At 35.0% G+C, this 18017-nt stretch overlaps 1 protein-coding gene across 1 annotated transcript in view; it reads right to left on the minus strand.

The window, feature by feature from the left end:
* Positions 1–18017, minus strand: part of PPP2R5A (protein phosphatase 2 regulatory subunit B'alpha) — a 92737-nt gene that overhangs the window by 1460 nt on the left and 73260 nt on the right. The window contains exons 4-12 of the mRNA XM_082648849.1: positions 16336–16428; positions 12809–12939; positions 10473–10532; positions 9440–9548; positions 8356–8409; positions 3208–3258; positions 2800–2919; positions 2584–2711; positions 1549–1650 (exon numbers count right to left, since the gene is read on the minus strand). Of these exons, the coding sequence (XP_082504975.1) occupies positions 1549–1650; positions 2584–2711; positions 2800–2919; positions 3208–3258; positions 8356–8409; positions 9440–9548; positions 10473–10532; positions 12809–12939; positions 16336–16428 (848 nt within the window). The remainder of the gene's footprint in view (positions 1–1548; positions 1651–2583; positions 2712–2799; positions 2920–3207; positions 3259–8355; positions 8410–9439; positions 9549–10472; positions 10533–12808; positions 12940–16335; positions 16429–18017) is intronic.

The raw sequence follows: 18017 nt of genomic DNA on the forward strand, positions 1-18017 counted from the left end.
ACCACCACCACCACGACTGTGGCATCTGTGCTTTATGGTTGGCAAAGTACTTAGTCACCCCCTGCAGTAAACCCCTTGCAGTGGGGTCTTGCCGACAGACTGAAGGGCTGGCCACGAGTCAGCCTGGAGCCGTTTCCAGGTGGAAGCCATATCCTTTTGGCTCCACGTCGCTAGCTGCCAACCAGTCTGTGTCTTACTATGTCTTGTCTCCTGCATGTCAGAAGGAGACTTTAAAGTTTGAATAACCTCTCTAAAAAAGCAAAACTCAAAATATGCTGCTTCAACTACTTAATTTCAGTTCTAAAGAGAACATTTCTGAATAACTTGGACCAAACTATTCTGAAGGGCTATATGAACATGTGAAAAAACCATGGGCTTACCGTTCTGCAGTTACATATGTTTTAAGGGGACAAAAGTGCTGATTTACGCAGCCAGTAAGATATAATGATCGCTCTTAGTTATGTGAAATATGCATTTTTCAAATATAAGTTTCATATGATCCTAGTCATTTTTCCTTCTTCACATTGCTTCCTGGGACTCAAACTATGTACCTAATTTCTATTCCTGCCTGAAAGGTGCTATTTAAAAGAAATAATGCATTGAGTTAGTTACTGATGGACTAGGATGGCCTTGAAGAAGAGAGATCCTTGCTCTACTTGCCACCAGAAAACCAGGACTAGGAACTTACAGTCAAAATAGATCAGCTTTTCCAAACAGAATAGTTAATACACTTATTAGAAATAAATAGGCTCAGGTACAGCAGTTATTGAAACTGAAATAAATATATGAGAAGGAAGTGATTTTTAGATTATTTTGTAGTAATTTATGAAATTTTCAAAAAGAGGTAATCACTAAGCCAAGTTCCTAAATGCTAATGTGTGTGACCATTTATTCACTAAAATATATATTGCAAGGAACAAAGTATCAGTAATAGTACTCAGCCACAGAAATATCCTTATATGAGTCTCCCCTTCCCCAAAGGGAACTATACTGACTTTAAAATACCACTTTGTTAAAATGTGAAGCTTAAAAACTATCAAGTTATTGTGCAGGGAACAGATGAAGAATAAGCTCACTATGGACGCCCATGTGGACAAAAGCAATTCTCCTAAATGTGAAAATAATTATGTAAAATAGTATTTAAAATCCAGCATAAATTGTATTTCACAATGCAGATGTTATCATACTGATAAAGTCTAAGGCTCAGAATGAGATAAACAGAATTTATGATCCACATTAAAATCATAATCTAACCATTAGGAGTTTACCTGGAAATGACTTTAAAGTACTTATTAGAGACATTCAAATTGAAATGCTAAATGTAAATGGCTTTTTTCTTTTTTGAATTTTATTTTATACAGCAGGTTCTTATTAATTATCTATTTTATACGTGTTAGTGTATATATGTCAATCCCAATCTCTCAATTCATCCTACTGCAGCAATTGGCTTCTTAAACATAATTTTAACTTAGAATACCTTATTGGACTCAATCACATTCAGCTAATCTAAAATGTACAGATAAGTCTATAAATAAAAATGTCAAATACCTTTGTCTTTCAGCTTTGTATGAACTAGTAAGATCATCGAAAAGCTTGCCGTTCATCTCCATGAGGGTTTTCAGCACATTGTACACCAGTGCTACAATGGTCCTAAAATGAAAACAAGCCAGTGCTGGGTTACTGATGCTACTAACAGATGGGAAATGTAACACTATCATCTCTGAAATGGGTTGGATGCTAGCTGACTCAGTCAATCCATTTTAGAGCTGACAAACTGAAGTTCAAGAAGTTTAGTAATTTGCTCAAGGTCACACAGCCAGTGGTAGTAGAGATGGTCGGTCTGATTCCAAAACTCCTTCCATGATACAGTCCTTCCCACTGTATCATGCTTAGATTAAACCCTAAAAATGTTATGGTCAGCTTCCTGTCTGCTCTAGAGTCTACTATCACAAACCCTGAGTAACAGCATTAAAAGAAATTTGAAAAAGATCCAATTACCATAACTTGTAAGAAGAAAAGTAAAACACAGGATAAGGGTGTTACAGAATTTAGAATGCATGCAATCTAAACATCACTGATGTGACCTTGAGCACTGAAGCTTCCCCCTGGGCTAGGCCAGCTATGGAGGTGAGACTGGATACTGGCAGCACACAGTCGCCTGTGCATCCTCTGCAGATGTTGGGTTGGTCTCCCCAACAGGGTTTAACCACACACTAGTACAGAATGTCACACCAGACAGTCCCTAGATTTGCAATTCTAAGTTGAAATTAAGAACATACAGGAGTTCAGGGTTTCTGAGCAAGAGCCACCCATTCTCCTTGCTTGGCCCTGCAATAAACCTTTCTCTGCTCAAAAAAAAAAAAAAAAAAAAAAAAACCAAACAACAAAAAGACCCAGAACATACAGACACACATACAACTTCATAAAACACAGTGCAGAATAGAATAAAACTATGTGACGTTAACCTTGGGATCAATTCCAAATCTGTACAGGTTTCATAAGTATGAGTTATGAGATCAAATGACAAAGGGGTCAAAAAAATAAAAACACAAAAATAACACAATCAACATAAAAGACACTTACGGATTCCAGTGTTCTTTGGAGATTTTGTACAAACTGCCAAACATAATTGGCAGAATTTTATCAATATTCTCCTCAATCAAACTAAGAATATATTCATTGTTCCAGAAGTACAGCGCCCTTTCTGCAACCTAAAAAAAGACATTTAGAAATGTCAAAACTAAAAGAGAAAAGAAGTAATAGTATAAAATAAAAACGGCTTCACTGAAAACGTCATACCTGAAAATGAGAACTGGATACACACTTGGATATCTGCTTAAAAAGGGGCTCTTCAATTTTTTTGAATTGTGTTGGTTCAATGACATCTAAGATTTCTTCAATTTCTCCTAAAAACATCACCTAGGTTAAAAAAATTTTCTTTTAAGAAACATGACAAATTACATGATGTTAATATAGAAAACACAAATGAGAAGGTTAACCTACAAATTAAACAGTGGATGAAAAAACTCTTGACAGTATACGCAATTTACTATGATGTACAGATATTCTACCAAGTCTCTCTAATCCCCACAGAACATCTCCCCCTTGGTAGCAGTGATGATACACCCAGCCCAAAGAAGCATGGTTTAGAGCCCTGAGATTGAGAAGTTCTAATAAAATGCACTGTTTTTGTTGAATGAAATGCACCTCTTTCTGACTGCATGTTTTTGGCCAAAATTTCAACAATCCTCTGATCACCTGCAAAAAAGGGAAAAGTTTATTTAGCATGAATTAAGCAAAGAAGCTGGTTAATCTCAGGAAATTTTAAATAATTGTGATAATATCAATATTCATTCTGAAGGAGAACAACAGTATTCAATAACTATGTATACCCCCTTACTCTGCTCAGCTTTAGACTTCTACCAATTCAACAGATACTTATTGAGTGCCTTTGTACCAGATACTGTTCTAGGTGCCAGGGACACACTGATGAATAAGACAGAAGGAGGTCCCTGATTTTCATGAAGCAGGAAGACCAACATAAGTTAGCAATTAAACTTATAAATAAAATAATTTTAATAGTAGTAAGTGCTACTTTCTACTAAGAAAATAAAGTATGAGATAATGACTTGGTGGGGTGAGGAAGGGAGGTTATTTTAAGGAGAAATTAAGGAACAGATAACTCCTGTTATTTAAACCATTATGAAGCACCCAAAAAAGCCAGAAAGCTTCCCAATTTATTTCATGGCTGGCACAGTCTTGATAACCCAAATACAACAAAACAAGCGATTGTGAATTTAAGTAAACATAGTTGCAAAAATCTGTATTAAACCAAATATAACAGTATATTAACAGAATGCTGCTACCTACCCAATAACTTATTCCAGAAATTCCAGGATGGTTCAACTCATTACAGTTATAGGTTAAAAGGGGGAAAAAAAACTGTATGATCATCTCAAAAGATTTTGAACAGTTATTTGATTTTTTGATTGATTATATATTCTGATAACAATTTAGTAAGCTAGAACTAAGAATTTATCAGAAACCATCAGCAATCAACTTATATAATGGTCTCTTGGAAATTGGCAGTAAAACCATTTGGGCCTGGTGCTTTTGTGGAAATAAATCTCTGACAGCCTTTTAAGTAAATTTAGTTATTGGTCTTGTCTAGTAATGAACACTCATCCAAATTAAAACTGGGGAAGAACACTGTTCTGGAGCCAATCCAGTAAGATAAGAATCTGATGAATAATGTTGAAAAGGGATATCAGAATTATACTTATTTGTCTAAGTGTATGATAATTATATACCGCTTAAATATTAAAAGATGAAAAATTACTAGAATGAGTAGGAAAATTCAATATGTGGTCAGATAAAAGATAAGTATGTAAAAATCAATACCTTTTAAAACAAAGTATCAGTTACAATAATCAGAGAAAAATAATTAGAACAATAAGGTAGCATGGAAACTGACAGAGAAGATATATGACACAGAGGAATATCTAGACAGACTCAAGTATATATGAGGTTTTAATATATGACAAAGGCGGCATTTCAGTTCCTGGGAAACAGCTGAATTAGTCAATTAATTGGTGGTACTTGAACTGGTGGCTCACCAGTTAGGAAAAAAATGTAGCTCCTTTGGTAGGCAGACTCCTGAAATGATCTCCTATGATCCTTACTTCCTGAATTCACACTCTTGTGTAGTTGAGCCCTTCCTTGAAGTGTGGACTGGCCTACTGACTTGCCTCTAACCAACAGAATGTGGCAAAAGGGACAGAATGTCACTTCCATGAGAAATTTACAAAAGATTGTGACTTCCATCTTATGAGCAGACTCTCTAGGGGCCTTCTTGTCTTGCAAGCTTTGATAAAGCAAGCTGCTATGTTGGAAAGGCCCAAGTACCAAGGAATTGAGGGTGGCTGCTGGCCAACAGCATCTGAGAACCAAATGCTAACAACAGTCACGTGAACTCAGAAGCAGATCCTTCCTCATCTGAGACTTTATATGCAACCCTATACCTGGCCAACACCTTGACTGCAGCCTTGTGAGAAACCCTGAGGCAGAGGACACAGCTAAGTCATGCCTGGATTCCTGATTCACAGAAACTGTGCAATAATAAATGTTTGTTGTTTTAAGCCACGAAATTTTGTGATAATTTGTTATGCAGCAATAGAAAACTAAAACAATTCCTTACCCGTGTCACACAAAAATTTCAATTTCAAATGGTGGAGTGGGTTGAATGGTGGCCCCCAGATATGTTCATGTCCTAATCTCTGAAATCTATGAATGTGACTTATTTGGAAAATGGGTCTGTACAGATATAATTAAGGATCCCAAGATGAAAGCATCCTGGGTTATCTGGGTGGGCCCTAAATCCAATGACAAGTATCCTTGTAAGAGATAACACAGAGGAGAGACCGAAGAAGAGGCAGCAATGTGATATTGGAGCGATGCAGCCACAAGCCAAGAACACCTGGAGACACCAGAAACTGGAAGAGGCAAGGAACGGAATCTCCCCTAGAGCATCTGGAGGGAGTGCAGCCCTGCCGACACCTTGATTTTGGACTTCTGGCCTTCAGAACTGTGAGAGAATAAATTTCTGTTATTTTAAGCCACCAAGGTTGTGGTAATTCGTCATGGCAGCCCTAGGAAACTATTATAGATGGAATAAAGTTTTTACACGTAAAAACTAAATCCATAAAATAACTAGAATATGATACTAGAGAGTATTTTTATAATCTCAAAGGGTAGAAGGATTTTACTTAGCATGACATCAAGGCCAGAAGCCATAATGATGAATAGATTCCACTACATAAAAAATTTTTAGTTCTTTAAAAAGGCAAATATTAAAAACAGTATATTCAAAGTTAAAAGGAAAACTCCAAATGGGTAAAAAATTTTGCAAAATATAATAGGCAAAGGCTTAAAAGTAGGCAAAGGACACAGAAATATAAATGACTAATAACCATATAAAAGGATGGCTGTAATTTAAAAAGCCAATTAAAATATTTCATACCTATTAGACTAGCAAAAATTTAAAACAATATTCAGCACTGGCTGATAAGGGAAAATAGGCACCTTCCCACACTGTACTCTTTGACCCAGCAATACGGTTTTAATTTCAGTAATTTGGTTTTATATTTTTTTGAATTTTTGAATTTTATTTTATTTTATTTTTATAGAGCAGGTTCTTATTATTATCTTATCCATTTTATACATATTAGTGTATACATGTCAATCCCAATCTCCCAAGTCATCCCACCACCACCACCACCACCACTTTCCCCCCTTAGTAATTTTTAAAAATTTTACATACAGTAAAATATTTTCTTTTTTTGGTGTACAGTTCTCAGGGTTTTTTATACACACATAGATTTTTTTTTTTTTGTAACCAACATTACAGACAGGACACAGAATAATTCCAATACCCTAAAACATCCCCACACCCAGCAACATGCTTCTAACAATGAAAACTCCAATAACTCAAGTGTCCATGAATTGGGGATTGATTAAATATGTTATGATAATCCATATAATGGAATTTAATGTGACCAGTGAAAAAATGAAGCAGATTAATACGGAAAGGTATCCACATTATATTGACAAGTGAAAAAACCTAGTCAGCACTGTCCCACTGTTTAACCTATACATAAATATATGTACAGAAAAAAATTTATAGAAATATATTCACCTATTTATATGGTTATCTTTAGGGGATCCGATTTTAAGGAACTTCCTCCACATTATGCTTTATGATTTTGTCTTGTGTGAACCAAATTAACACACTACTTTCATAAGTGGAAGTAACAATAAAGTCATTTCCATTTTGGAAAATAAAATAATTTCAATAGAAGATCTAGGGACATAAAGAATGTAATAAACTACCTAAAGCTCTGACTTATTTAAAATTTGTAGGAAGCTTTGATATGAACGCCAGGCTCCTAGAAAATGAGTATTAGGGCTCAAACCCAAGTACTATGGCCTTAATTTTGGTGCTAGAATGGCCTATAGTAGAAATTACAAGATCTCTGTATCTGCAGATCTTTATGAATTGAAAAATATTTTCCTTTGTCAACTTGGACATTCTACCTCCTCATGCTGCTCCTATTTCTATTAACCCAACTCATCTAAGCCAAATGTCCAGCCCTCATCTCTCTCCCTAACCTTTTACTCTATAAAAAGAAATCAGCTGTCTCCCCGATCCACTCCATATTAACTTAATTATATTTATATCTGTTTATTATTCACCAAGCATGAACCATGTTATGGGTTTTCTTTGTCTCAATTCTAATGAGAGTTATCATGGATTTGCATTAAGTTTTACTTCACTTTAGAGGTTTATGTGATTTCATGTAAATACTGGGCTTCTAATTCTCCTATTTGTCTTTAAAAACTGTTTTTAGCTGTTTCCAGAAAGAACTGCAAGCCTAAAAAGTCTAAAACTCTAAACATCAGGGAGTGGAAAAATATCTTTCGTTCCTTTACACAGACAAAGCTCAAGTCAAAGGGAGAACACTAAGTACATAATTTTTTTCAAGTGCCCCTAGCCTCAGAAAACTCTAATATAAAGAAAATCATACAATTTAAATCCTTCAAACCCCTTGCTATTCTTCAAGAACTGTTAGTTTAAATATTTAGGATACCTAGAAAACACTCTCTCAAAATACTTACTTCACCAAGGTTAAAATGTTGTTTTCTATGTTTTTATCCTTTTCTGTTTTTCCCTGAACTTATGTTTTTCTTAAATCTTCAATTTTCATGATAACATTTTTATTCTCTCCTGAATCTTTGTATTATAGACAATTAGTAAGCAGCAGAATTCAAAGACTGAATTGCTATGTTGATTCATAAAGTAAACAATCTTTAATTCCTAGATTATATCTTAATCACCAAAGGCAAGGAAATGTTTTCAATCCCTATCATGTGGTTTACCGTTAATAAGAGGGGAAATCCTATTTCTAAAGAAAACACAAAACTCAAGGGAATAGTTTTGGGACCCTTAAAGTATGTTTTAATTTCAAAAGGTGAATGAAGATTAAAAAGACTATCACTGAAGGTACCATGTATATAAAATTTCACTGTAGTCATTTGATCCTGTCCTCACACATCTTAACTACTATATATTAACTTTAATCTACATTTAAGTTACTCAAGACATATATTATAACTCATGAGAGCTCCCCATCCCAATCTTGTTCTCTGAATACAGATTAACCTCACTTTCCTTCTTCTAAATGATTTTAGTTTAAAATATATTACTACTACTGTTTGGTACTCTATAAGGGAATAAAGAAAGCTAAAATAAAATGCTACAATGTAGACCAAAAACATAAAAATAAGTAAAACACTTACAGGTTCTGTTAGTGTTGTATCTTTCTCCAGGAACTGTACAACACAGTAGGCTAGCTAAAATACAAGGGACAGTTTATAAATATTACTGAATGAAATAACATTTAGTAATGCAGGATTTTTATATTTAGCTAACAAAACTACCTCATTTTGACAAACTTTATCGCAATATATAAAAATGAATATACTCATAATTGTGCAAGTAACTTCTACTTCAAAAAAGATGTCCTTGGGCTTCCCTGGTGGCGCAGTAGTTGAGAGTCCGCCTGCCGATGCAGGGGACACGGGTTCGTGCCCCGGTCCGGGAAGATCCCACATGCCGCGGAGCGGCTGGGCCCGTGAGCCATGGCCGCTGAGCCTGCGCATCCGGAGCCTGTGCTCCGCAACGGGAGAGGCCACAGCACTGAGAGGCCCAAGTACCGCCAAAAAAAAAAAAAAAAAAAAATCCTTTTTTCAGTAGTAACTTCTGAATATTAAGTTAACTGAAATATTAAAGAAAATGTAGTTGGACATATCAATCTTTCGATATCATTTAGGTGGCAGACCAGTTCTTTGGGGAATTAAAAGCACTGCCTTTGTCTTACAAATCAGAAGTGTAAACTATAGCACACTAAATTAATAGATACTTACACAGATAAATAAAGTTGACTGAAATAAGACTAGAGCTAACAGTTTAGTTTTTCAGCATGTTTCTAACATGTACGCCTATGCCGATATGATATTATTCTTTGAGTATTAATGGAGGAAACTAAAACCATTCTCTAACTAGGTCATTGAGGCTAGATGGAACATTCTGCAGATATGTGGGATTTATCGAAGTCACACAGTGAGTTAGGTCAGGGCCTGGACCAGAACAGAACTTGATCTTTCCTATATCTATACTTACAGTTCATTCAGCTTATTTAAGAACACTAAATATCATAATGCTTTAAAAATTATGATATAGTAAAAATTTGTTTTGGGCAACTTACAAAAGCAAATTGCTTAAATATACTTAAAATTGCCACCTCAATACTTCTCAGTTTCTCTGCCTTTATATCAGTCTTTGAAACAACATTCATTTCACCTGAAATCTCCTGCAACTTACCTGAGCATGAAACAAAGCTAATCCTTTTGCAGTATGCATAGGAATAAGAACCTTCATTAGAAATTGTTTATGTTCTGCTTTCAGTGGCAATGCAAAGCCATTGATAATACTGGAGGGAAAAAAAGGCAGGGGAAGGGTTAAGTAGTTACTACTTTATTTCTAAAAGTTATTACATCCCCAAGTACCTAGGAACTGCTCTGCTTCAGTCCTGGTGTTGAATGACTTACTCATCTGCAAACTACGTTAGACTATCACTATGAAGTCTGCTCCTTTAAGTCATTCAGTGATCCCAAAAGAAAACGAGGACTGCCAATTTAATGTCCCAGTAAGCAACTTTATGTTTTCTATAAAGCCTATCACTTATTCATGCCTTTATTTTTCTTCTCTAAAGCACCGGAGAGTCAATATCACAATATTGTTAGAATTTTCAATATATTCTAAAGTAAATGGGTAGTTTCTCTTACTTTATTGAAAGATCTGAAATTAAGAAGTAGTTCTCTCCATAATCATTCTCTAAGTATTAACAGAGGAGACAAAAACCATTGTCTAAACATAAATAGAGGGTCTAAACTTCTCTCATGTTAATACTGCTATGTGGTGAATAAGGAAGGCAAAAATATTCATATAAACTAAAATCAAAGGCTGTAGATTCTTCTAAAAAGAACAGATGTACAGGAATGATCTATCAACACCTGAACAAGAATTCCTGTAACTTCACCAAATATTCACTATAACTTATTTCATCTCTTCCCAAGCAGATCCTATAGGTTTCTGAGGCAGTCTGGCAAGATCAGGCATAAAATATGCCACAGCTTCAAAAGCACAAGTCTATTCTGAAACAGATGTCTTGCATGGCACTATTTTAATATGCTGACCCCCTAAAAAGCTATAATAAGAATTCAGTTGAGAAACTATGCCTTATACTATATATTCAAACTCTAAAATATGAAATAATTTCTCCAATCCCAGCTATTTTAATACAGAAAGCATTCAAAGTTACTTAATTCTTAAAAAGAACAAAAAACTGACCTACCTTCCTAATATTTCAAGGAGTTCAGCAACACCATTGAAATGCTCTGTTTCATATATAAACCTAAATTTAAAATAAAGATAGATATAAAGAAAAATCAAACATCAGAAAATTAAACTGAGAGAAAGATGTAGGAAGGTACAAAGAAATCTAAGGGGCAAATATACGAAATGTTCAAGCACACTTTAGGAATGAATTCTTTGTAAGCCATTTGGCCCCCAATCAGTTACTTCTTAGCAATCTTATAAAAGGTCTATTTCCTATTAAACCACATATACTTTTGCTAAAATTTGCTATATATTAAGATAACAATATAATTTCATCTGGAATATTTTATTTTACTTTAAAATTTATAAGAAAGATGGGTCTTCTCAAAGAAATACTTTTTAAAATAGGAAACCTCTACTCATACATAGGTAACTCTAAGAGAAAAGGACTCATGTAATAAAGCCACTTTTACTCAGAATTTCTCTAAGCCTAAACTACACAGGCTGACTAGCTTTCTAAGATTAGGGTCGCCTTTAAAGTAGGGAGTCATAGACTCAAATGATGACAGGATAGGCAGGGCAGATACCATAAATGATGGGCAGGGCCCCAGAGAGAACGACAGAGAGCTGGACAAAGATGATCTCTCTAGAGGAGGCAATATTCCTCATCTCTGACTGTTACAGTGTGAAAATGCTAGCCTAATTTTGCCACATTGTCAACTCAAACAAACCAAACCTGAAATTTGGGTATTAAAGCAAAATCTCCTAATCTGAAGCAACTAATCAATAGATTTCATTGATAAAGTAGTCAAAAGATAAATTTAATTAGCTTTGTCAGAAAATTGAATGAAAATACTGCCAAGAGCTACTGATTTAAATAGTATTTATACAAAATTTTTTAAACAAGTGCTCAAATACATAACCAGACAAACTCTCCTCTCAATAAATTTTAAACATCAGTAACACTGGTATTATCTATTAAAACTGTCTTCATTACTACTATCCATTTAGATGAGAAGTTACAAGAAAGAGTTAGATGCAATCAAATGATATCCATAAAACAGGCTAAAAATGACTCAAATACTATCAGTTAAGTTTCTAAGTTTCAGACTTTAAAAATTAACCTATCGCACTGCTGGTGGGAATGTGAATTGGTTCAGCCACTATGGAGAACAGTATGGAGGTTCCTTAAAAAACTACAAATAGATCTACCATATGACCCAGCAACCCCACTACTGGGCATATACCCTGAGAAAACCAAAATTCAAAAAGAGTCATGTACCAAAATGTTCATTGCAGCTCTATTTACAATAGCCCAGAGATGGAAACAACCTAAGTGCCCATCATCGGATGAATGGATAAAGAAGATGTGGCACGTATATACAATGGAATATTACTCAGCCATAAAAAGAAACGAAATTGAGCTATTTGTAATGAGGTGGATAGTTCTGGAGTCTGTCATACAGAGTGAAGTAAGTCAGAAAGAAAAAGACAAATACCGTATGCTAACACATATATATGGAATTTAAGAAAAAAAAATGTCATGAAGAACCTAGGGGTAAGACAGGAATAAAGACACAGACCTACTGGAGAGCAGACTTGAGGATATGGGGAGGGGGAGGGGTGAGCTGTGACAGGGCGGGAGAGGGGCATGGACATGTATACACTAACAAACGTAAGGTAGATAGCTGGTGGGAGGCAGCCACGTGGCACAGGGATATTGGCGCGGTGCTTTGTGACCGCCTGGAGGGGTGGGATGGGGAGGGTGGGAGGGAGGGGGACGCGGGAGAGAGGAGATATGGGAACGTGTGTGTGTGGCTGATTCACTTTGTTATAAAGCAGAAACTAACACACCATTGTAAAGCAATTATACCCCAATAAAGATGTTAAAAAAAAAAAAATTAACCTAAAGGGGCTTCCCTGGTGGTGCAGTGGTTAAGAATCCGCCTGCCAGTGCAGGGGACACAGGTTCGAGCCCTGATCCGGGAAGATCCCACATGTCGCGGAGCAACTAAGCCTATGTGCCACAACTACTGAGCCTGTGCTCTAGTGCCTGCGAGCCACAGCTACTGAGCCCGCGCACTACAACTACTGAAGCCCCATACCTAGAGCCCATGCTCCGCAACCAGGAGAGCCACCGCAATGAGAAGCCCGTGCACCACAACGAAAGAGTAGCCCCCGCTCGCCGCAACTAGAAAAGCCTGCAAGCAGCAATGAAGACCCAACGCAGCCAAAAAATAAATAAATAAAATAAATAAATTTATTTTAAAAAATTAACCTAAAAGAACTGGAATAAAAAGAAAATATGGAAGGGGAAAAAAAGTGCTGTATATGAATATACAACCAATTTACCTGAGGAAAATGTTGTTAATTTGTTTTCTGATGAATGCTCTTAATCCAAGAAATTTCCCATAAATTCGATGCAGAACGGTCTTCAGGAAGTCGCGTTCTCTGGGATCTTCACTATCAAAAAGCTCCAGGAGCTTTAAAAAAAATCTGAGAAATTACTTTTTAAAAATAATCGAGCTAAAACTTCACTCTATTCTAATTTTGATTTTAAGATAATCCACAAAAGCTTTAAAAGTTTTAAAAAGATTCTGCCTCATCAGATTGACTTTATTCTTGCTAAATAATGAAATAAAGAAAAGCTTATGGAGTATTTTTTTAATTTCATTTTGAAAAATGACACACAATAAATAATATAAACACTTCCAAGAAGTGGAATATTGTTTTTTGGCCTTGCCACTCATTTTAAAATGCTGACCTACTCCTGACTACTAAACACGGCTCATAATTTTAAAGTGTTGAAATGTGAGAGATTTTTAAATGTTTTTTGATAGTATGTCAAAACTACATACAGAATCTTAAGCTTGTAGACCACAAATTGTTAAATAAATGAAGTTTAAAAAATACACATGCACAAATGCGTATTTCTAGTTTACTAGGCAAATTTATACAAACTAAGGCTTCTTTTTTTTTTGTGATCTTACACTAAAACATTCAAGTCACCATGCCAACAGCTCAAAGATTAATATTTAGTTAATAGGTAAAATATTGGTAGATATATGCTAACAGAGTGAAAATCATTCATGAAATAACACTGAAATAAAAGATGAGACTACAGATTTTTATTTAAAGTCAGCTTAGCAAATGGCTGAAAAATTTTAAACCAGTTCAAATTGGCCAAATCAGCATTTTCCTACACCTCTACACAACTCTTCAGCAAAGGCAGGACAAATAGATCTTTGAAAAATTTAAAATCAAAAGCTCAAATTTCCATTTTAAAACGGTAAAGAAACTGAAATTCTTCAGTCAAAAAAAAGTATTACTGTATTTTAAATGAAACACTGGATTTTCTTAGGAAAAAATATACAAAACCTCTCTTTATAGAATACAATTACCTATGAAGTTGTCAAGGGATTTTATGTTCTGTACTTTGGGATTGATAATTACAGTCATGATGGCATGCTCTGAACCTTAAGTTCTTTTTCCATTCTGTCTTGAATTATATGTAATTGTTTACATGTGTATCTCTTCTACAAGAGTGGGTATTCTTTGAGAGTAGTGATGACTTTAGTCACATTTATATAACCCTAAAGTGTCTGGCTTATAGTTTGCATTTGTTGTTTGCTAGATTATTAAGTACTGCATGTGGCTCCAGCAAAAAATATCCACAGAGTATGAGAATTTATGTTAATATACCTAATTAAGTCACTTTAAATTATTCTAATTAAAATAGCTAAACTATTCACTTAAGACACTCAAATCCAAGTTCTGATGTTGGGTTTACTTGGAAGATATGCTTTGAAATTAATAAAAGGAACCCTTAATTGTTAAGGTTCCTATGTCTAATTCAAGAACAAACATAATGTAATACAAGTTGATCCTCAGGGTCAACGTAAAATAGTAGAGAACAGTTGTTAGCTAAGTGTCAAATCTATTTAAATAAGTTATTTTGAAATATTACAATCTAAATAAAACAATCTATTTATATATAATCAAATCCTGATTGTGCCATTTTCTAGCTCTGTGAATTTGGATATGGTCTAGCTCTTTATATAAAAGCATATAAGGACAGTGCCTGGCACATAAAAAGCACTCAATAATTCTTAGCTTCCTTCTTCTGAAATCCTATGATTTGAACATAACCTGGAACTACACACTTGTTTTCTTCTCTTGAAATGATAAATGTCCAAATTTATACTTTAGATTCTTCTCCTGTACTTGTAAGTCTTAAACTTACCACCTAATCAAATAATTTCAAAATACAAAAGCTGAGAATTCTCATAGTAATATTTATGGAAGCAACATACTAAGAATACCTCAGAGCAGTGATCTGTGAAATCACAGTGATATAAACTGCTAGAAACAAATTATTGGGCCTTGGCTTTTCAGATAATTCAGGCACTCAGAGTAGAATGTAGAAAATGGATCCTACCCTACCAGTTTTCTTCTTGTTCCCCCTCAAATCCACTGAATAATCCAGCAGCCAAAACACCTCAAGCTCCAGAGTGAGGAAGCCCTAAGGCAATTGTTCCACTCAACCTGCTATTATCTTAAATACAATTTAACATGGCATTACTGAAGTTCCTTAATACACTGTATTCCTTCTGTAGCACACAAGAGCTATAGAAGGAAATAAATGTGCATTCATTTGCAATTACCAAAATAACATAGCTCCATTTAATCTGACTGCTTTTAACTTGTTATTGAAATGAAATTAACATTTTACTGTTAACACACACCTAATATTTCTTCATAGTTTATGAAGAACTACTTGAATGGCTGAAGGACATGTTCTTGACAATATTCTTCATTTATCAATACTTCACAGCTACTAGTCAAAATACTTTATCTGGTAATTACAGGAAATGACCAAAAATGAACTCCAAGTATGTGGAACTCATGCTTGTATAATCTTTATGCTAGGGGACACACAATGGTGGGAAGAGGGCAGCAAACGTCCTTGTAATGATCTTTAATCCTGGCCTCAGCACTTCATTACAACCCCTCCACCCATCTCCTACCTTTCTTTAAAATGCTAATTAGTTTAGAAGAGGAGAATTCCTAATGAGACCCAACTTACAGATACGTATTTCAAAAGAGAAAATGGACCCACAGAGGTTTGGTCTACTTCACAATTTTGTCTAGGGCCAGCAAAGACCACATAGTTAAAAAGAGGCCTTTAAATTGTTGAAAAGATTTTGAAAATAAAAATAAACACATTCTGATAAACTAATTTTGAGTATTTAAGGTTCCAAAAGAACCAACTAATAATCAACTTATAAAAAGAAAGAAGGTATCACACACGTTTAACTCTATCTCCTTTTCTTCTTAAAGATCCCATTTTATTTGTGGTTTAGGAACTGGGTGGCTAGAATGCCTAAGATGGGAAGGGGGGAAAAAAAAGGAAAGGTAAGTGACACTTGATGATAAGAAAGGAGCATAAAGCCCAAACTTCTAACAATAATTCCATTTCTATTTTTTCCACCCTCTGTCATTTCAAAGTCACAGTGCTTAGAACCATATGTCAAGTTCAAGCTCAAAGACTTAAAAATTTTAAAAAAGGTTTCCCCCCTAGTTATACCAAATTTTCTAAGTTAGATATTCCAGAAAGGCTTGCTTTTCTGGTCTTTATAAAACAACTATGAGGATTTAGGATTGGATAGGATAATTTGATTGATTTCACTAGAAGGCCACCCTTGATTAAAAAATACTCTTGTGTTCTCAAAGCTACTTACTTTTATTTTCATTGCCTGGCAAGAATATTAAGTGCTGTTAAACAGAAATCCTTAAAGTTTTGAAAGACTATTTTAATCACAAGTTAATAAATCATTGCTAAGATGAATATAAAAATTTAAGACAGAAGAATTCCTTACCTGTTGTACAAACTTCTGATCAATGTATCGCTTTGCAATGCTAGGCTGGAAATCAGGGCTCTCCAAAAACCTTAAGAAGAATTCATACACCAACTACAAGACAAAGTGAAATAAAAGCTAAGATGGTGCCTATAAAATTTTACCTTAAGTCATTACTTCATACCAAAAACATACCTCCCTTACCAACTTAGTAAGGATATTTCAGATCTCATTAAAAAATGTCATGAGTTGGTAACAGTTTTTAAAAAACTAAATATATATGCACAGTTTGGTCTCCTAAGCTAGTAGATTTGGGGATTTATTTATTGTGTTGCATCATTCATTGAAAATATTAACTTACAGGAGCCAGAAAACATAGATAATGCCTATAAAATATTTAATTTAGAAGACTATTTTGCACTCCATACTCACTGGGAACCCTTCTCCAGTGGACCACTAACCTACCTCAGCTTAATCTCCAGAGTTCCTTAAATGCAGAATCAGAAACCTCCAGGTAAAAGTAAACTGAATTATAAGGGGCAGTGTATCAATACCAACTAAAAAAAAAGAGAAAAACTTCAAGTCTTTCTATAAAACTACAGTGGGAAAAAATCCACACTTGGGAAGTAATGAACCAAATCATATAAGTACAGGGCTCAGGAAGAAATGTCTGTGCACCACAGTGAATAAACTAGAAGTCCTAACAAGCCTTCTACTAAAAAGTGCCAAACATCTTAAAAATACAGTATTCCCCGCTTAACCATGGGAGCTAAGTTCCAAGACCCCCCCACTGGATGACTGAAACCTCAAATGGCACCAAACCCTATTTTCTGTTCATATCTTCTAACCACAAATTTAATGACTTTTCCATCTTAACTAAGCACTGTGGGCATAACTTTTGCAGTCTGAGGTGTGACAGCAAAACTAGCACGATTCTTTTCCTTCCTCAGAATTTCACAGATAGAAGATTCATTCTTACCATAGATCTTAGCAACCTCAGCATATGCTTTTTTCCTTTCCTTATTGAGAACTTTCGCCTTTTGCTTAAAGGAAGCACTTTACAGCTTCTCTTTGGCATGTCTAAACTGCCAGCATCACCACTTTCGCACTTTGGGGCTGTTACTCAGTAAAACATAAGGGTTACTTGAACACAAGAACTGCAATACCATAACAGTTGATTTGGTAACAGAGGTAGCTCCTAAGTGACTAATGGGCTGGATATGCTGGACAAAGATACGATTCACATCTCGATGGGAGATTTCAACATGATACTCAGAATGGCACACAATTTAAAGCTTATGAATTGTTTATTTCTGTAATTTTCCACTTAATATTCTCGAACTGTGGTTGATCCCAGGTAACAAACTGCAGAAAGCAAAACTGTGGATAAAGGGGGGCTATTGTAATAGCAAAATATTCACTTGCTGCCACAAATCAGAATTAAAAGTAATGTTTAGTTCAACTTACCTACATCACACCTACATCTACCTTTCAAGGAGAAAGGCAAAAACACTAAACTTTTTTTCTATGGTAACCTAATAGCTATAAAAGGCAGGAGTCTAGCCCAAAATGTGCCTTAATTTACTAGCTATTAAACAACATATCAAGCTGGCACCCTAAAAACAAAGAAGGAGGATTAGATCCCAAAGTAAAAACAGTCATTCAATAAACATTTAGGTAGCCAGTTAGGCCACAATACAGAA

Source organism: Grampus griseus, assembly GCF_964374135.1.
Source record: "Grampus griseus genome assembly, chromosome: 1".
In the NCBI taxonomy this organism is placed as follows: Eukaryota; Metazoa; Chordata; class Mammalia; order Artiodactyla; family Delphinidae; genus Grampus; species Grampus griseus.